Genomic DNA, 21,402 nt, shown 5'->3' with positions numbered 1-21,402 from the left:
TCTCAGCTCTATCGCACGGTGTCCTCCCAAGCACAAGGACTGCTCTGCAGTTACAGCTCTGAACTACAACACCAAAAATTATCCGGGCTCAGTCTTAACTACAGCACAGGCTTCATCTCAGCCTGTCTCACCTCCCACTTCTAGCTGCTGTCCATCTCCCCTGCTTGTTCCCTGCTGGTATACTCTTCAGGGCAAACTCTAGTAATCAGCTTAGAGCACAATTTCAAACGAGCTCTCGGCTCCACTTCTCCAGAAGGCTGCTAGTTTCAAACGGCCTTTTCAGAGCAAGATCAGTCATCTGCATTTCCAAAGGAACAGTTTCACCCTTGTGCACAGAAAGAGTAACACGCTTCATTAATCCACAGTGACCACTGCACAACTCAATTCCCTTATGTGATTACACAAACAACTTTTTTTTCCCCCCTTTAAAACAGGGCAAAAGACAATGACATTCTCCACTGCAACACCAGAGCAACACTGCTTGGAAAGAAGATGGGGCTGAAAGTACATTTTTAATAGTATGGCAATAATCAGAGTGGTTTTTTGTTTACAAAACACACTGCAACACTTATCTACATTAGTGAAGGACAGCATGTGGGACACTGAACTTTCTTTTCCAACAGTAAATTTAGTGGCTTATTTTAAGAGATCAAATAAACCTTGCACAAGATTATAGCCTGTACAAGGTAGCTTATGGTTGTGGACTGAACAACCAAAAATCAAGGTAGGCCGCAGAGATGGCGGCCTGCGGTGACAGTCACTGGGGGAGACCAAGTCCTGAGAGAAGTCAAACCCAGCAGCAGGCTGGAGGGCAAGGCCACACTGGGTGCTAATGAGCTTTAATGCCAAAACGAAGCCTGGCTTATCGCTCCCAGAAGTGCCCTTGGCTCACCTAACACAGATGAGCACTTGCACTCTACCTGCCTTCTGGGGTTAATCTGCATGAACCGTACCCATCTCTCAGTCTGCAGACCTACTTATTTCAGTCATTTTTAATCAGAAAAAGAGCAAATGCCCAAAACCACGACAGTAGTTTCAGTGAGAAAAAACTTGCAAAGCACCACTACAGGTGGTGATGGTGATGGATCACCATCAGGAAATGCATGCTCTCTCTCTTCAACTACTCTCTCCCCTTCTTCATAAAGGGGAGGCTGGCCTTCGGTGTTGTGAAGTTAAAAAATTCAGAGATAAAGAAAAGATGGAATCAGGTGACTATCGAAAAGGAATATGCTGATCACAGAATCAGAGCCAAGGCACAACTGTCCTGGTACGCTGTCTTACCCCAAACAAATTGCACGCGTTTCTATCCAACACCAGCTAAGCAATGTGAACATAAAGCTTAAAACTTGATTTTCAACACCCAGAAAACCTGTATTTCTAAATTAATCATGTTTAACTATGATCTATACAAACATCCTGCAACTGAACCTGCCCAGGAAGTGCTGATATGAAGAGGAGTGCCATCGTTAAAGAATTTCTGTAAGACAGCAAAGGCTCAATTGCTAAATGCTTACAATAACGACACACCAAATACCCAAACAAGGCAGAACTTGCACACTTTGCCACAAAGAGGCTTAGACATGGAAAGTGATTTTTTTCAGGTCACCAACATTTAAGCAAGAGGTACCAACTCTGTACTGGGGCAAGAGAAAAAAAAATGGAAAAAAGAAGCAGACAATATAGTGTTGCTACATATGAAGATTGCTAATGACCACAATTTTCTATTCAACAGAACTTCCGATAGTAAACTATTTCCCCAGAGAACATATCTTGCTTTTTCAAAGGAAACAAAAATAAAAGCCTAAAGTTTTTCTTTTTTTTTTTTTAATGCTTTTTGTTCCACTGCCTGCTCTCACCTCCCATGTCTGTAATAGAAAGATGATATGCAGAATGCAGAGAATTTTTCCCTTTGATTTTCCCATGTTTCCAAATATACATAATAGCAAAAGGAAATGAAAGAGGAAGAAAACTGTGTGTGTAGGAGAAGGGGGAGATTCTAAAATACGTGTAATTCAACTGGGGGAAAAGGAAGAAATGAGGATTATACATTTTTTAATTGCATAGGCATCAAATGTATTTCTGTATTCTGAGAAATTTTGGAAAAGAAAAATAAGTCGTTATTTCTGAAACCAAATGACTTTGAAATTCAGGACAACTCTTGTGAAACGTTTTTTCTCCTCCCCCTTCCCTCATTCCTTACTGTGTTCTGATTCAAAGCTTTATGACACCAACACGTGATATTACTGCAAAGGATCTAAGTTCTACTGCATTGACTTTGCCCCTCATGCTGCCGTCACATTAGCACAGGGACGAGGTGCCAGTTCACACAGGCCCAAGACAGAAGCAAGGCTGTTGGTTGTGTAAAAGCATAAATGCGTTCCTCTGGCTGCTTGCCTGCTATGCTGTCCTTCAGCTCTGCCAAATAACGTGTGACTGGATAATGGCCCATCATATTCGCGGCAGTATCAGGAGACAAATGGAGCATTAGCTCACTGGAAAAATCAAAGATCCTGTTTAATAGGTTTCTCAAAGGAATTTTTTTAAATTAAATTTTAAACAGTAAGAGCCTCTTCATTTTAATATATTACAGATTTACGTGCATAGAAAGGAAAGGACTATATCTACAGTAGCATAGCAAATTGCCTACCAGGTAAGTTAGCCCCATCTTAAAACGCTTTATACTCTTAACTGTAGTGATTAAATGAACTCCATTTTAAGGAGCTCCTCAAGTACGCTATATTTAATTTCAAATATTTTTTTCTCAGGAGGCAAACTTTATAGAACTCCTAAGTCTCGACCCCTTCAGCTTGTACGTACTGGCTGCGTCACTTAAACTAAAAAGTCAGAGCTGTGACCAGGGAGAAACAGCTGTGTCAAAAGCTGACGAACATATCTGACCTTGGTATTTGCTACAGATAGAGAGTCGCCTTGTGGGGCTTTAATTCACATTCAAAGCAAGGTGGGACCTTGCCTCTCTACAACAGGATCCCAGTTCCATACCTGCTCCACCCTGAGGCTCCCTCAAGTTTTACTGGCCCAACCCCAAAACCCCACAGAAGGGAAGGACAAGTGAGGCTTTGTGACCAAAGTGCCTTTTGGAAGCATCTCCCACAAAGCAGCAGTGCACCTGGGCACTGAGGACTGCCCTGATCTTTGCCCTGTCAGCATGCTGGTTTGAAGGAAATGGCAATCGCCCATTTCCTTTAAAAACATGAGCAATCACATTCACATATTCCACTGCAACAAATGTCATTTTCATGAGCTTCATTAATTGGCAACCGTCACTGAGGGACTCCACAAATCCTTGATATTGGCAGCTTTCACTGGCACTAAGTTTTGCTCACAAGTTTCAAATCCAGACTTTGTCTTTTCCAGACAGATTCGAATACGGTCTATTACTATGTTTATGCACAGATGAATGGTAACAGGTCCCTGCTAATACTCCAGATCTAATAACAAATATTTATACTTCTCTTGACATTGCAGAATCTGATGCCCATATCATTTAATAACAGCTTCCATTCAAGTCAGTTCAATAATCTTAATATCCTTTGAAGGTTTAAGCATGCGCACTCAATTGCTTTTAAGTTCAGGATGTTACCACCACCCTTTGCGAGAGAATAACTTCGCAGACCTGATGTCTGAAGAGACCACTCAAGTCACCGATTTTGATCGCCAACCTAACACAAGACAGAACACAGACACCCGACACGATAGTTTGTGAAGAGATTTATGTAATTGGGACTCTGCTATCTGAAAGTGAATGCAGTTAATAAAAATTATGTGCAGGTCTGTGTCATCTTAAAGTATCTATAAACACTGAACTTTCTGTGTTTATTACAGTGTGGCAGAAGGGGAAGCTGATGTATACAGAACAGCCAGTCCGGATGATGCCACCCTACTGCTTAATCTCCCCTTTGCAATGACCTGCTACCACCTTTCGCTTCATTCTTCCTCTGCTGGAACTAGCTTAGTTGAAACAGCAACAGAATAATTGAAATGCTAGGCTTTATTATTAATTCAGGGCCATATAACGTAAGTTTTTTTGTTTTAATAAACTTGTACACGTGTTACGAGCACGTTGTTTGTCATCTCCCTTGAAAGATGCATTTTTCCCCTCCTACAGCTATTCTAAGTCATCCTGAACTGAAAAAAAGAAACGTAAGCATGATACATGAGGAAGCAAGAAGGGAAATTATGCAGAGGGGAGAAGGGTGGCACTGTTAACTAACAGAGCAGGAAGCTGCATTTCCAGGGAACAGCACGACATTTAGTCCAAACCCAACAAAATTTCACACAATGATTCAAAGTGAAGGACTATCTGCAAACATAAAGGTTAAAGGGGTGCTTGTGCTCTGATATATGAGACTCTCTCAAAGACAAGTCTGAGGTATTGTTTACTTTCGAAAGTTGCTGCAACTTCCTGTTGAATTACTCAAGAGCCTCTGGATGCAGAGTGAGACAGCACTCCACGTGGGACAGAAAAAAAGAGACAGATGTCAGGATACCAAGACACATGCAGCTGAGAAAACCGAGCTCTACGGGCTAAGCAGTATCAAAAAGAACAAGCCCGGATCTCACTGACAACTGACTAGAAGCTGTGGTCTCTCATTTGAGGTACTATATCACTTGTCCTTTTTGTGCTGAAAAAATAAGAAAAAAGAAGCTCCTCCTTAGGCCTATGCACAGACTGTTTGTTGGTTACAGTGTTAATGCAACCCATCATCCCAACAATACCCGAGTACTGCAGAGATGAAGTGTTTTATTCCAACAGCCACAGTGCCAGTTCACACCCAGAGAGTCTGGCCACAGAAAGACAAGTCTGTACACTGGAGCACAGTTTGTTTTTCTAAGCTCACGTCGTTCCGTTGCCTGGCCAAAACACTCCTGCAGCTGAACTCCCCCTGGGAGACCACCCTGTTCACTTCTGGGAGGAACCACTCGCATCCCACTGCAGCAGACGACACAAGCAACAAAGCAATAATTCAGCAGTGTCTGCTTCTCCGGTACAGAGATTGTGGGTCACATTAACTGGCACATCATTCCAGCAGTAAATATGTGACACAATAAAACAGGAGGTAATTGCAAACAATAATAAATAACACACCCACACAAGATGGTCCATAGGTGTGTGCTATCACATTTGCCTCTTCCCGAAAGGCATTTAGCATGGGAATACAGCCAGGTGATATCGACAACTAGCTTCTAATTCTCAGGTTAAGTATACAGTGTATTTCTAAGTGTTCAGATCATGAGATTGCTCATACTGCCTTTTGAAAATAAAACGTTCTGGTTGCTTCTCTTGTATATATAATCTGTATTTGTATTGCATGTTTGATTCAATCAATTGCAATCATTGATTACATGTTCAACAGGTACAGCAGTAGCTAGAAGCCAGAAGCTTTCATAAATTCCTAACGTGACCAAGAGTGTTTTCTTTATTTTTTCATTTCTAAAATGGGTTGAACAGGAAATTATTTTACCTCTGTACAAACACAAAAAGCCAGCCCCTCGACATTTCCAGCAAAATTCCCCGCCCTGCATCAGGGTGAAGAGTTGAAAACTTAACACTTTTGATAAGCCAAAAAACCCAAAATAAGTCAATCACCTCTTAAAGTTGATTTAGCTCAAACTAAATATTTTCACGAGCTAACTCTGAACTGTTTTGTTTTGATTCTGACCTCCTTTTAACAAGAAACTATTGTAGCTGGTTTAAACTCCAAAATGAAGAACTGTTTAAATTGGAAGATCATGTTTCCTTTTGCTCGAAACAGTTTTAAAACTGACACCAGTTTGCCATTCAGCTTCCAAAAATATCCAGTTTATTTGACAAAATACGGGGAAGGAGTCGAAGTTCACCAGCTATGAAAAAGTGAACATTAAAACTAGTTCACATTTTATCAAAGCCTTGATCTGAACTGCAAGGCTGAACACCATTAGTTTATGTACACCATTAGTTTATGTGCACATGTGCACTGTCTTTCACTCTGATCTCCCCTCTTAAAGTGTACAACAGAACAGAAAACCCCAACTTCTGTGGACATCTTTCAAAAGGGTGCCTTTTTTTTTATTGAACGGTGCATTTGCAAAGCAAATCGTTTCAAGGTGACTGCAGGCTCATCTTCATGGCCATCACTTACAACCTCTCTCATAAAATCAGTTCACTGCATACACCTCCTGTTAACAGGGAAAATGCCCCTGGCTACCGAAAATATAGGATAAGACTCCTGGCTACTGAGTCTAGTTTGCTGGTCACTGGGTCGCCTGTTCCATCCCATCAAAGTTATTGGGTAGCATTTTTAAAAAACAATTCGGCAGATGTAAGGTTGTTCTGACTAAACAACTCCAGACCAAGTATTTTGCCCATTATTCATCACTGGCTTACCATCTCATAAATAATGCCAATGTTGACACTGCAGGGCAACAAGAAGTCAAAGCTTCCTTCCGTAGAAACTCTTCCCCAGAGTCCGAAAGCCAGGTACATAGAATAAGATGATGAGGAACCAAAATTTAAGTTTGACAAAACATGTTTCTATTACTGGAGTAACTGGAATAAAGGACCATGTCTTTGAAGTATGAAATCACAGTAAGCTGAACAGTAATAGTGTTCATCAGCCAGCAGAATATTTTATCAAAAGAAGGCGACAGATCCTGTTGAATCCAAGAGACTACTGGACTTTGATGCAGCAGTGATTGAGTGGATTTAGCCAGAAGAGTCTCGCCCAACATCGAGACCTAAAAGAAAAGCTGGACACTGCTCATGACCTAGTAACTCATGACCCTGCTCCTACGGCAAGTGCTGAAGGCACAGATTCCACATTCAGGTGAATGGCACTCCTCAAAGAAAGGGAAAGTATTTCATTTCCTTGTTTGAGGAACACCGCTCTTCACTTTTCAACCAGTCTCTCTTTATTCTTTAGTAATAATTTATGTTTATGTATAAGGATGTGATAATTACACAAAGAAGTTTCTGGAGAGCCTTGTAACACACCTGACACCTTCCTTTACAGACTTGGATGGAAAATGCATTCCTCTGCTAATCCGAACTACCATGTTTCAGCCATGTTCCAGATTAACTGGTGTTAATCATATTTGTGCTATTACTTCTAGCAAGACAGAAGGTATATATTTTTTTATCACTATTTATGTTTTATTAAACTTATTCAGATCTCATCATCATTTAGGCTATACAGAAGTGTTTATTAATTAAAACCCCTTATCTGGATTACCTTTATATTACTTTCCGTAAATTTTGTGTTGAAAAGCCTTGGCAACATTACAAAAAAGATAGCAAAGGCTACTATGTAACACTGCTGCACAAAGCACAGAACTGAAGTACTCAAAACCTGCATAACTGCTGGAACATTTTACAGTAATGTATCAATAAATAGTTATCAGAAGCTTTCAGCACCAACAGAAGTTGCACTGCAAGCCTTCCTTGAGAAGCTAAGACAAGCTTCTCCTGGCAGTCAATAGCTAGCAAGCAGTGTTGGTCTGTTTGTGCTTGTTCCTGTTTTATAAGTGTTTATAGTAGAAATAAGAGGTGAAAATACTTGTTTGAGCAAGCTTATCCACCAAGCGCTGTAGCAGTGAGCACGCAGTGTGCTTGGCAAGGAAATATGAGATTGAACAAAAAATGTAACCAATGGCTTAGGACCTAAGTCCTCTTTTTAAAAAGTAATGTTGAGACAGATTTTAACAGGTAATTAGTTATCTGAAGACAGAGCCCAGCATTAAGACCTCAGAGCCAATTGCCTGTTGCTCTTGTGTTGCTCTTTAATACCTTCCTAGCAGTTAGTAAGAAGAGCTTCGTCGCCAGCCACTCCTCATTCCTGCTGGTCTTTTGTTGGAAAAAATCCCTCTTGAGTTAAGTCAATGTAAGACAAACTAACATGTAAAAAACATGATTTATTGAAAGGCAGTTCCAAGTTCTCCACACATGCTCAAATCCCCATGACTTCATAAGGTCTGCCTGCACGGAACAGGAGAGAAATAACAGCATGCTGTTACTGTACCGCGGGGAAACGCCACACCGAGCACTTGCAACAGCCGGCATGCACACACGGCTACGGCAGCACTTTGCAAACTTTCCTGCTTACAGCCCCAGCACCTGCTCCAAGCAGCCTTTCCAAAAGGCTGAAGGCTCCAGTGTCTAACTCAAGTCACCGCAATCCTGCGAGCCTTGCGACCACCCTCAGCTGCCAGGAGCCCACCACCCTTCAGCAACAAGGCGCTTGGCAGGCAGCACTCTGACGGACATCAGCAACACCAACACAGGACCTTCGGAGAAAGCAACAACCAGGGGCATCAATATGAAGTTCAGCTTTTGGCAGAGGTGCAAGACAGGGTCTCGCCCCTTCTCTGAAGCCCAAACAAGAGCTGTGACCAGCCCCAGCGCTGGGCAAGCTCGGCAGGGCAAGCCCACGGAAAGGGGCTGCTGAGGATGCAAAGAGGGCACGAAAGCCCCGTTAGGAGCCCCACGGGAGTGCCGCCCACCCTCAGCAGGGACCCCCGAGGCCGGGGAGCACAACGCCCACTTGCCCGGGAGCCCCCCGCTCCTCGGTGGCCTGCTGCCAGCCCGGCCCCCGCTCCTCTCCTCGGAGCGCCGGGCGCGCTGCTTACCCAGAAGCGGGACCCGCAGAACACCTCCATGGCCGCGGCAAGGGGAACCGAGCCTCTCCTCCAGGCCCACGCCGGGCAGCGGGAGAAGCCGGCTCCGGCCCTCCTGGGCGGGCCGGGGGCGGGGAGGTGCGGGCCCGGCGAGCCCCGGCCCGCCCTCCCTGGCGGAGGCGGGAGGCGCCATGGCTTCGCCCTGCTGCCCTCGCCCCCTCAGGCCGGGAGGCGCCGGCCCGGCCTTTGTCACCTCGGCGAGGCCGCCTCAGGCACCCCGCCCTGCGCCCACTCTGGTCGGGGAGACGGTGCCAGGTCTCCCCTTGTGGGCACGGGGCTCTGGGCACTGAAAGGCAGGCACTGCTGCCAGTGTGGGGCTTCTGGCTCTGCAAGGGTGACCTCCCAATGGAAGGACCGAACCCCCAGGAAGACATTTTCCTTGTTCTGTGCCACCTGTGGAGATAAATAGGGTCTGCTCTTGAAGGGGGATATTGGCAAGCAGAGAGAGGGCTGAGGGCTTGCTCATGTCCCCGGTCACCCAGGAATGTCAGCTGGCCTCCTGGGTTTGCGGCTGCCCATGTCCGACCATTCAGGCTGCTCAGGTCAACATTTACATCTTGGAGACACTCTGTGTCTCTTCTCTAGAAAGGCTTGGAGTGTGGTTACCTCAGCGGGACCAAAGGTGCAATGAGGGAGCAGCAAACCCAGACCCGAGACCTGTGCTTCACTAGCAGCCCCTGCCACACAGCTCTGAAACCAAGGGTGCTGCTGGACAGGAGAGAACAGATGGCTGTTCATAAACAGTGGTGTACACTTAGTCATGGATGTCTGGAATTTCAGGAAAATGGCCTTAGTTCCCTAGTTTTTGTTGTTGTTGTTTGTTTTGTTTTTCCAGCTTGGCTGTAGCCTAGCCTCTCTGGTATCCTGCTAACAGAAATCAAGAGTTCTCCAAGCTACATTTAAGCCTGGCCACTTCTGCAAGTACCTAAATTATAGTCTATCTGCAGCCACTTCTTTCATGCTAATTGCATCCTCTGTAGACATTAGGCTGAAGCAGTGGTGTGGCTCTATTTTAAAAGTTTCCAGTCAATAAATTTCACATATATGTGTAACTAATAGATTTTGTAGTGCACCTTGTACACAACCTCGCTTTTACTTCCTCACAATGAAAGAACACTGTTTGCTTTCCTCTTGGACAGGACTTGTCCTTCAGCATTATTGGTCTTCCAGCACCTGCTGTTTGTTGACCTGCTTGCTGTAGCATCTGGTCCAATATCATCATCTCACCCAAATCACCCTGTTGTCACAAATCTACTTAAATATCTTAGGAGTTCCAGTGTCCATGGTGAAGAACCATCAAGCAGAAGGCTGTCATCAAAAATGTTCAAAAGAGGGAAGAAATATGAGAAGCCCGTAATTGCTGTGCACCCCAAATATTTCCTTTCTAAAGAAAAAAAATATGCTAATCTTTTATGCCTGGACCATTGACACTAGGTTTGATACCCACTGGAGGTGGTATTATTGGAGAAAGCCAAATGCTTTCATCGAACAGTGCTAAGCATTTGTTCTAGCCATTTACTACAATCTGGCTAAAGGGACACAGTTATTTTTTACTGTAGAAGTGACTGAACTTACTATTATAGCAAGATAAGATCTCACCCAATATTAGATTCTTGGGTGTTTGCCTGCAAAATTTGAAATCTCAGACTGATCCAGGCTAATCAGCACAATCACATTACAACCTTCTCAAGGAATACTTACAGGAACCCTAGCCAACTGTGTGAGCGAGATCTTGAAGGACACCATGTGTTCTCTTTGCAAATCTTCTCTATTTGCAAATACATAGAAACTTCAGTTCAGTGTTTGTTCATAGTGAAAGTTTAAAGGAAAGTCAGTAATAGCTGGGAGTTCTCCTTTGTGGTTCTTTAAATATCCTCCCCTGCAATTTTGTGAAGTTTAGAAACTTGTCCTAAATTAAGATTGGCTTTAACATTACGAGATGTCGCAGGTAAAAGGGTACCTCAAGAACAGTTACCATAGGCTGTGTGTGCAGGAGGGGAGAGGTTTATTTTATCAGTGTACTGTACGGTTCCATTGATATATGCTATGTGCCTTAATCCCTGATTAAGATATTGACTTCAGAAGAATTGCTCCACCAGATCTGTAGGGAAAGGTCCTGTATCAAGGTTTTTCCTTGGGTCTAACAGGATTCTAAATTAGGTGGTATAGATGATTCTGCCTTTTGCTTCATTTCCTAGTTTGTGGTGGGCAGTTTCTGCCTTTGGTAGCGGCTCATGCCATTAAAGAGGGATAGTTCTGCTGAGTGGGTGCAACGGGGGTGTCAGCTCACCTCTTGTGCCCCTCCAGAGCTCAAGGACTGGAGGACCTCACAGCAGACCCTGCCGACTTTGCAGTGTGGTTACTGACTTCCAGGTGCTGTCTGGCAAAAAAAAAAAAAATGGCAGAGAAGAAAAAAAAAATCAAAATCAGGAATGAAAGAAATATTAAACAATCAGACAGATAAGATGGAGGGGAAGCTTAAAAGCTCCTGGGAAGGACTATAGTGAAAGATTTTGCTGAACCTGCTGCAAAGCAGAGCCTGAAGCACTATCACAGGCAGCTCTCTTTGGTCCCATTTCCTTTTGATGATGGGAAGGAAGATGGATGTACCTAGAACATGTAATCACTCCTGTGATGTTCCCCAAAACGCAGGCAAAATGCAATGGCACCTTTTGTATGAATGTCAGGAAGGTCACGAACTCACTTTTCCTCACCATACGTTTATTCCGGGGAGTGGCAAGATCAGATCTGAGTTCATTCATTAATGTATTTGCATCCTTTTTTCCATGGCAGCTGCATGGTAAAAGGACTTTTCACCTGCTAACTTGTAGGGCAAGTGTTCAAAATCAGCACAATCATGAAAGACCTAAAAGGCACACCCAAGGCCACACAGAAGCAGGTTAGCTATAAACTAGAGTGATTGCCGGGCAGAAAGGAGGTACCCTGAGAGAAAAGCCACTTGCGTAAGCATAGTGCCAGGTAAAAGGCAGGCACCTCTTCAAACCCTCATCTCATGATGAGTTGCCAGGCCCTAAAAGCGAAGTGTGACCTACTCTCAAGGAAATCAGCATAAAGAAGGACTTTCAGGGGTGAGGGCTGGGGAGGGCTTGAGCTCTGGGAGTTACAGTTTTACTTTTAGTTGACTCCAAATATCACCTTCATTTTCTGCTGAACAGCAGAGAAATTCCCTTTCTGAGACCTTCAGAGGTGTCACGTATGATAGGAAAAACAGGCCACTATAGCAACATTTACAGCACGGCCCTATACATTTACTTGTTAAGAAAGAGGATGACACCTTGTTTTAACAAGTAAGATGTGGACTTGCAACAAACTGCTTAAAGTCAACACTGCATGAGTAGCTGAAGGTCTTTTTTTTTTTTTTTTTTTTTCCCTGAAAATATCAGCGGTGTTGCTTATAGTGTTTTCTTCTAGCAGCAAAGGATTTGACTTTAATTTCTTTCTTTCTGGAAAGCACAATGGCCAGTTTAGAAGTCCCATAATAAAACAGATGAGGGAGCAGGCTGGGAATATGCAGCCCCCAGCTTTTACTCACAGCTTCACCCTTTGCTTTGGGGCATTTATCAGCTGGGTGGCTTTGTAGGAGCAGAAGGCAAGACCTTTCCCCTGGCTGGAATCACAGAGGTGGCACTTCCCTGGAGAGCCAGCGCTGGGAGGGGGACCACGCCACATTTGGCCTCCAGCTGCCTTGTAAAGTCCTCCTGTTAGCTCTGGGGTGAGGTGGGATCCGCCCAGTGCTCTGTTAAAAGAGAAAATGGTGTACTCATGACTCCTCCAGGACGCTGCGTGTAATGCCATCCTCCCCTGTTCTGTGAGTGCTCCCACATTTTTCCCCTGTGAGCAATGAGCAGAAGAACCCAGACGTGCTGAGAACCATCCAGATCGCCCCAAAGTGATCCTCAAGCTGCTCCAGCTGCAAGCAGCTGAACTCTGAAGGCACTGGGTGTCTCTGTCCCATTTTAGATAATTTCACATACATACTGTTAAGTGCCTAAAGAAGTTAATTAAACCCATGGCAGGTGTAACACACCTCAGTTTGTGGGCGGTTTAGCCGCAGAAGGAGATTGAAGTGATGAACAAACAGCCACAGACAAGCAGCACATGACACTCGAGCTTACTGGGGCCAAACTACCCTACTTCAGCCCCCAACATGCTTGCCGCAGGTTATCCTCTCCCCCTGCCAGCTTGGCCACCCTGTAAGCCTCTCCTAGTTTTAATGGGCTGGAGCCATTCAGGATTTCACCACAAAACGGGCTCACAGAAGTCACGGTGGCTGCAGGAATCCCACTATGAACGCGGGGTCCTGCTTTGTTTGAATGAACAGGGAGTTGTCACTGGCCCTCGGCCACGCTGGGATGGTGACACCCAGCAGAGAAGCTCTGTGCTGCCTTCGCCTGTCTCAGCTCAGCACATGCTGTCCTCTGCAGCATTTTTAATTTGTAGAATGACTCCAACATTAACTCCTTCTTGATTTTCCCAAGAACAGCTGGAATCTACCTTCTCTTTCTGCAAAGTAATTGTTAGCACAATAAGTAATTAAGTGGTTTAACTGTCCTTTTTATTTTCCAGATGGAGCTTAGGGGTCTTTGGTTGCACTATTAAATAGGTACTGAAAGATAATCTATTCAGGACCTTGAAAACTTGCCAGTTAAAGCATCCAGTGACTCAAGCAATAATAGAAAATGCCAGAGGGTGTTGCAACATTATATAGTGCTGTAAATACATCTGAAGCATAGAATACAGCACATAAAACACCCTTAAACTCCAATCATCCTCAAATGCAAAAACGCCAGCGAGGCGGTGGCTGGCGGCGCTGGAGAACACGCCAAGCCGAACAGAAACAGCAGGACCTCAGGTGCAGCCTTATCTAAGGCGCACAAACATCCCAGCTAAAGCACTTCGTGGCATTGCCATCTAGTGACAAGCACTCAGCCAGCGCCCAGCGAGCACAAGCCATGCAAGGCAGGGAGGGTGATTATCCTCCTCCCATGCTGGGCCAAGCAGAGATTAAACTCCATGTTCAAGCCCACGGGTCGCAGATGCTGCTGCTGTGTGCGAGTGCCCACGCAGAATGGACACGGGTTGGCACGCACAGGGAGATGCGCTGGGCTCTGTGTTTTAAAATGTTTCAAGGCAACATAAGCACGTGCAGAGACAAAGAAGCCTTTTAACTGCTGCCATGGCCTCTGAGATGCTGGACAGCCCTGGGATTGTCTCTAGTTGTGCTGTTGTCTCCTGGGGCTTTGCTTGAGCCCGGACATGGAGATGCTGCACATCAGCCTGGCTTTGGGCAGCTCCTGCCAACACCGAGCAATGCGTGGCTCCGTGGGCTGCCACAGAGCACCTGAATCTGGGACAAATCCTTCCTCTCCTCCTACCGTAGGCGGGGATATTTATACATTCAGCGGCTGGAAAACCCCGCAGAAGGAGAAACCCTCCTTTTCTTTTTCACTGCGCTGCTTCTGTGACACCGAGCTAGGACACGAAGCAGTTCCCCAGCAGGCAGAACTACACGGCAGGGGCTTTCTGATCAATCCCCCGGGTAGCGCAAGAGCTGTATCCCCGTCCCCTGGCCAGCAGCTCGCCCAGCCCGGCACCTCTCCCCAGCTCGCTAGGTGGTAGCAAAACGCTGCGCACCGCGCCGAGCCCTGCCCGCAGCCAGTACCGCGCCCCCTGCCCTCGGCGGGTCTGAGCACCCCCAGCTGCAGGAGCCTCGCCCAGGAACCGATCGCAGCTCATCATCCTTTGTACGGTGCTGGTGGCAATAAAGGGAGCTGGGCACATTTCTTTAAATCGCTTTTTTCCTTTTTTTTTTTTTGGGATATGGGGGTAGGGGTGTTGTAGTACAGGTTGTGTCTAAGACTTGTTGGTGTGTCTTGGTTTGCATCTCCGGAATATCTCAATACAGAAGGCTGAAAGGCTTCTTGTATTTCTCATGCAGCTACTTGCAGGGTTTTGCAGAGCTCTGGCACAGGGATGTGCAGAGCACACAGCCCTTCCGATGGGACACTGCTCTCCAAAAAGGAGGATGGCTGGCCAAACTCACTAAATTGTCTGGACTAAGCCAGAAACAAATTCAATCTGAAGTGCTATTCCCCTAGATGCAGCTACCATTACGTAGAAAACAGTCTAATTCCATGTGGCACCCAGATTACCCATCAAACAGAACACAATGCCCTGCCCAAGCTCTGGCAAGTTGTGAGCATACCCACAAGCAGCCAGCCTGGGTGGGAGCCCTCTAAAAACCACAAGCAAAATTCGGCAAAAAAAGCTTCACACAGGAATACTCACGAAAGACAGCCAAAAAAAAAAAAAATCCCCTCCCAAGTTCCTCCGAAAACCCACACTGGAAACAGAAGGATTTGATTTCCTTTAGAAGGAAAATCTGACTTCCCCTCAACTCACCTGTGTGCAGAGAGGTGAGAAGTGCCCACATCTGCAGACTGCTCTGCTTTCGGGGCCAGCCCAGCTGCCCTCAATGTCTTGAGGACCCTCCAACCTTGTGGGGTTGGCCCCACAGCCTGCACCACATGGATGTAGGACAGAGCTCGCCTCTGGAGTCCTGCTCTGCATGGCTTTCTGTGGGATTTTGCACGGATCCACATTTTCTCTCTGTTGAAGGGCCAATTTTCTTCCTACTGCTTTCTGCTTGGAGATGGATTGAAAGGGCCTCCACCAAAACACGCTCTAGACAACATAACCACCTTGGGTGCCAGCTTTTGGGCTTAGGGTCTCTCTGGCTGCAGAGCGATTGTCTCAGCTGCACAGTGGCCAAGCACTTGGTTTCTCCCTCTAGTGGCTGCTCCTCAGAGAAAAGGAGACAACTCACATAGGGAGCTGCCCGTAATCCCTTTGCCACAGACCCCTGAAGAGTTTAGGGCCAGATTTTTCTGGTGGTACCCAAACAGCACCTGGGGGCTGAGCCCCTGCTGCCCAGCAGCTCCTGGGGGAGCACCACCACCAGCTGTTGCTTTGCAAGCAGCCAAATGGCCACAAGAGCTATGGAGGAGAGGCTGCAGTGCTTCAGGCTGGAAATCCTGAAGTTATAAATGTGTGCAAGAGCCTGGCCCCTTTGTGCAGCCACCCTTTTACATGGGCAGATCAAACCTGCCCCTTCTCCGGACTCCATCCTCCCCGGCTGCGGCTGTCCTAGCTGCAGTGCCGGCAGCCTCCTCCGCCGTAAGCAGCATGCCAAATTTTGCTTTGCCAGCCCCGTGCAACTGCAGAAGCACCACTGACAGTCTCCTTGGTTAGTAAAACAGCACGCCCTGGGCAGCGTGCTGGGCTGGATTTGCTTGTAGTGCCAAACCAAATTGTTTCACAAAGGGCCGCCGTTTCGCAAGCCTTCTTTAAACTTCTCTTCTGCTGCTGCTATGCAGTACCTATGCCAACTGTCCACAATTAAAACATTCCTCAAGATTTGATCTGAATGATACAGATTATCATCAACAACAACAAAAAAGGGAAGTGCACATTGATGTTCTTTTCAAAAGCTTTTAATAGGACACATTTGTTTTTGTCATTTGTAAAGATTTACACTCATTTTTTGTCTTTTTGCTTTTTGTAAAAAGGAACATTTTAACCCAATTTTGCCCATGAATACCACCTTTTGTTGCCCTGACCAGAAGACCTTGTTTTGGCCTATATACCTGATACAGTATAACAATATATTAACTATTAAATACAAAGTTCTATAATATATACTAGGTTGTTACGGACATTGCAATGGTACTGTGCCTACTCTAGTCACCTTGTGTAATAGTGTACATGGGTTATTATAGCCAAAGGGGCAGAAAAGGGGAGACTGGGGCATAGCCTAATTTACAATGGTAACACTTTTGTTTTCTTTTTTTTTTCTTTTTTTTTTTTTAAATTTTTATTTTATTTCCTTGAACACACCTTGTGCTGAGTGCAATCCACAGAAGTCAAAAACAGTGTTTTCTTTGCCCTCCTCCAAAATATCTACAGTATAAACGGCCTGTAACCGAGCTATGAAAATTCAGTCCTATGTGCAAGGGGCTGTAAGAATGGAATTTACATTTTTCCAGACACGTCTGCAATCTCTCTCCTTTCTCCTGTGTCAGCCTGGCAATGGCAGAACATCCTCCTGCTGCCTGTATACAGTAAATCCACAGTATTAAAGTGCTGGTGTGCTTGAATGAACTGGATAGCAATGCGACTACTTTGCCACCAATATGGGCTGAGTTCTGGGGGTAGATGTTTTATTTCAGTACAGTCCTTGAACAGTAATAGCACTGCAATATCATAGAACCTTAGTTTAGCTGCTTACTTCTAAACACAACCTGGATGCAGGCTCTGAAACTAAGCTATAAATGTTGTAATACAGTAGGTCTGGCTCCAGGTTTATGAAAAGAAAATTGTAGGTAGAGCTGCTTCTGTTCCCAAGATGCTATGCAGACTTTTAACAATTTCTCTATAGATTTCTACAAAAATATAAAAAATTCTATCAACATAACCATTCTACAGAATTCCTGTGGATTTTGTACATTTTGTTTAAAAAAAGTCAAATTCTATAAAACCCCCCCAAAGGTATTTAAAATTATCTTAAGATTATTGCACGCACTGCAGTACATTTGTATTTGTTTTTCAAAAGGGTGTCTAGAAAAAACTTATCTGGTTTAGAAAACAAACTATTTTACATGGATTTATTTTCCTGACTGCATCCCTGTACAGTATTTTTTATTGGCTAGTCCTTATTGAATATTCATGTATGATGTAAACTTTTTGTTGCTTACACAAACCTTGTCAGTGGGCGAAACCCCGAGTCTTGAAAATAGAACAGCCTTTAGACTTTGTTACATTTGGAGTTGAGCATTTGGATTAACATCACATCACCATTTTGTGCCACGATTTCAAGATAAAATGCTGCATACTTTTTTATCAGGAAGGGACTGTATCATTCCAGAGATATCAACACACTCCTGATCATTAAGGAACCAGGGTCAGCAATTTCAGTGGCCTAGCTATTTTCCCAAATTATTTAGTAAACGTGAAAGGCAAAGCTAAGGCTCATTATGAGCGTAAAACCAAAAAGGGATTAAGAATATTTCTCAGGCTTAATACACTGTAATTTTATTATTTCCTTAAATATAATCTGGGGGAAGAACTGATGAAAGGTTTGTTTGAAATCATTGCTTTAAACGGGCTTAGCTCTGGATTTGGCCAGGCATATCAAAGAGAGTCTTCTCTGTGTGGGCCCATGGTGAAGAGGGGAAAAATGTCCCAGCCAAGAATTAATCTGTCTGCAGTAAATAGTTCAGAGTGTTAATCTTCGTCCTTCAAATACACCGAGTGCCTGACTTCCTGCTGAAGTCCCTTACATTTTCACAGGACACGTAAATCAAAAGGGATTGTTTATGGAGGAAACTTCCTTGAGTGAAAATAAAGGAGCTTAAGACCTGACACAGGCTGTTACGTATAAACAGCATCTTCTCCTGGTGTACATACTTGAAGCTAATGCAGACACATGTAGTCGTAATGGTCTAATCTCCCAACGGATAAAAGGCTGTATATCAACATCTTTAAGTGATTTGAAAAGATCAGTAGTGCTCAAAAAGTTACAAACTCCCGACTGGTAGAATTAGCACAAATCCTTCTCGTGCTTGTGCTGGTTTAAGGATGTGATCCAGCAAAGACTTATCCACGCATGCCATTTTAAACCTGTGACTGTTCCCATACTTAAAACCATGCCTTCAAAGTCTTATTTAGCCTACATCTTAATTTGATTTCAGGGAGGTTCAGTGAAGTTAATGTCTGCTTTCTATCAGTCTTATGAAAAGCAGGATGAGTTGAATGGGGCCAGACCCCAGAGATTTCAGGCTGTGCTGTCTGCTTCTGTGATTGCTTTTTGCAGAGGGCATTAGCACAGAAGCAAACAGTTCATTTCCTAGATGACTGATGCTAAGGACATGTTAACAAAGTAAGGACACGGATTCCATTTTTGTTGACTTTGTATCATAAAGTTGCTGCTTAAGGCTTTTGCTAGATTGGAAATAAAATTTCAGCAGGGTCGTGTCAGTTAACTCCAGCAGTGATAGCAAAAAAACCTGGCTTTTTACTGAAAATCAACAACCATTTCAGTACTTACAGACTTCCTTACATGCGCTCTGTAAAATAACTTGTAAACTGTAATAGGCCTCGATTCTGTTCAACGCATAAACATAAGACTTCAATTTTAAAGAATTACTTATATACGATCAACTTCAATGCAGTTTAAGCAAAAACTTGAGACAGGTGCTTAAGCACACTGCTGTCCTGGGGGACCGAAGTCACCCAGCTCAAACCCTAAAGCTAGCCTTGTTCTCACCTGCGTCCTGCTGCAAAAAGGGGGCTCCCCTGGGAACAGCAGGCTTCCACAGGTGTGGAACTCAGCAAAAGCAGCAGCCTGTCTCCGAGATGCTGGAAAACACTTCAGAAGTGACCCCAGGCTTTTGTTGCCTCGGTTTCCTAGGCACATATGAAAATTATCCATTGACATGATTTTGCAAACCACCAGTGGATGATCTATAATAATCCTGTTATAAGTCAATATTGTGTAGTGCCAGCGTACAGTTGGATTGGCTCTACATTCACAACCTTCAGGTGTATATCAGCATGTTTTACATTCCGGGTTTCGTGCACCTGTTTTTCTCTCTAGATGTCAATTTTACACAAGATTCGAATATTATTTGGTTTTAAAAAAATGCCGCTGCATTTTTATACTATCCAAGCAAGCTTTTTTTTCCTTTTTTTTTTTTTTTTCTTCAGAAAATGACTTCAGTCCAAGGGGAAAAATAAATTACATTAAATAATTCTTATTTACTGCTGACTGTGGGATACATTTCCTCTGTAATGCACTAATTGGCTACATTTTGTGCTTTGCAAAACAAAATGAAACCCAAACAAAACAAAACAAAAAAGAGAAGGGATTAAATATATATTTTTAGGTTAAAATATTCATAAAAACCAACTTTATCTCAGAAATATTCTGAGATACATAAAATAGAGAAAAATTAAACGAGTCTTTAGTCACAAAATGTACTACATCCCGCAATACTAGATTCAATTAATTTAATAAAATATAATATACATATAGATTCTGCACATTGTATTGCTTTTACCTAAGCAGAACATATGCTTAAGTAAGCGTGATATAGGTTAACCACTCTTTTAACCAGCTGGTTCTTTAATCTTTCTTTGGAAATTTTTTACCCGGTGCCATTTTGGAATACAGAGTTTTTGATTTTTTTTTTTTCCTATTACATGAAAGGAAAAAAACATTTGGCACCAACAGAAAAGTAACTCAGGGGTCCATTTCCGTTTGATCAAAGGAAAAGCTAGGAAGTGTCAACAAGTCTTTCTTTGGGGTAGGAGATGTTGACATGCTGTCTGGAAGCAACGAATCCCCTATATCCATCGAATCCTTGGAATCACAAGATGGAGCACGTCGTCTCAAGCAAGTATCTCCACTGGCAGGTGAGATGCTGTGAGGTCCTCTAGGTAGCAAACTCTGTCCGTCGGGAGGATCTATAGATATACACGGAGGGCTCAGTTTTTTCTTCTGCCGTGTTCCTTGCAAGCCTTCCATTTCACTTACCACCTGACTTATGAAGCCAGAAGAGCTAGATGTGGAATGGTGCTGAGGGCTGTTTTCCATGGAACAAATTTCTATTGAATGTCTCCTTTGATCATCTAACCAAGAGGGCGGTTTTTTTAGAAGACCCTGGGTGTCTACACTATGGTATTTCTTCAGGTCCTTCAGTGTAACGCTGCCGGTATTGCCCACGTTCCTCTTAGGAGTGAGAGGCTGAGCCTCTGAACAGGCACTCGAGGCTGTGCAAGTTTCTGAAGTGAAAGGCTCCGAGGAGCTGTTTGTTTCAGATACTTCTTGGTCCACTGAATCTCCAGGCGTCTCCTGATACGAGTCTGCACAAGCACACGACGCTGGTGCCTGCTTTGAAATGTTATACTGATTGTGGGAATGCTGCTGCGTATGAACGCTTGCCCGGCTCCATGTGGCCAATTCTTTCGCTTCTGAGGGCACCAGAGCACCCGATGACTCCTCCTGGGGCGCAGCGGGGACATTTGGGTCAGAGAGTTCACCCACCTCGGTGTGGAGGTTCTCCTTGCTATCCAGAGAGTCATTCCTTATAGCCATCTGTACAGAGCGCAAAGCAATCGGGGAGGAGGGGAGTTGCCAGATGAGAGAGACAGACCAAACAAAGGTTAGTACAAGCAAGGCACAACATTTACAGGGCACCAGCTCTTTGAGATACCTCTGCACAGACCCACTGGCTCCTACAACTCGGCCTGCACTGTGTGTTCTAGCAGTTCCCATGCTTCGATGACCTGCGGGTTTATCCCTGTGTAAGTGACAGCAGAATTTGGCCCTTCATTCTTCATAAATGGTTGACCTTTAGCTTTCTCCTGTAAGGATGAAGGGCTGCAAAAACTGAATGCCCCCACCCAAACTCGTTATACAAACGATGAAGGTCTACGGCAAACCCCTTTGTGATTTTTAGCAGTGCAGGTATAAGGGGAAGAGGGGAAATGTGCAAGCGAGCCTGCACGCTTCCTTCTCTAGCTCGGGTGATGCTAAGGCATGGAGCAGGATCCCCAGGGCCACTGCCACCAGAGCAACCACAGTCTGTGCCCACAGCAGGGCAACAGCCTGTCCTTGGCTTTGGGACAGCTTTGTCTCAGGCTGGAGCCACA

The 21,402-nt window shown here is 44.5% G+C and overlaps 2 protein-coding genes across 3 annotated transcripts in view; both read right to left on the bottom strand.

Annotated features, from left to right (window-relative positions):
* The window catches only part of ABCC3 (ATP binding cassette subfamily C member 3), a 48,385-nt gene extending 39,658 nt beyond the window's left edge, over positions 1-8,727 (bottom strand). The window contains exon 1 of one of the 2 annotated variants that reach the window (XM_035558802.2): positions 8,623-8,727. In XM_035558802.2, coding sequence (XP_035414695.1) covers positions 8,623-8,652 — 30 coding nt within the window. In that variant the 5' untranslated portion in view covers positions 8,653-8,727. The remainder of the gene's footprint in view (positions 1-8,622) is intronic. The other variant, XM_050714372.1, reaches the window with a different exon arrangement.
* Positions 8,728-19,990: 11,263 nt separating this feature from the next.
* The window catches only part of CACNA1G (calcium voltage-gated channel subunit alpha1 G), a 129,418-nt gene continuing 128,006 nt past the window's right edge, over positions 19,991-21,402 (bottom strand). Inside the window, exon 38 of the mRNA XM_050714371.1 lies at positions 19,991-20,845. Within this exon, the coding sequence (XP_050570328.1) occupies positions 19,991-20,845 (855 nt within the window). The remainder of the gene's footprint in view (positions 20,846-21,402) is intronic.

This window comes from Cygnus atratus, chromosome 18, assembly GCF_013377495.2.
Source record: "Cygnus atratus isolate AKBS03 ecotype Queensland, Australia chromosome 18, CAtr_DNAZoo_HiC_assembly, whole genome shotgun sequence".
NCBI classification, from domain to species: Eukaryota; Metazoa; Chordata; class Aves; order Anseriformes; family Anatidae; genus Cygnus; species Cygnus atratus.
Note: the sequence above shows the minus strand (reverse complement) of the source record. Positions and strands in the feature narration are given on the sequence as shown.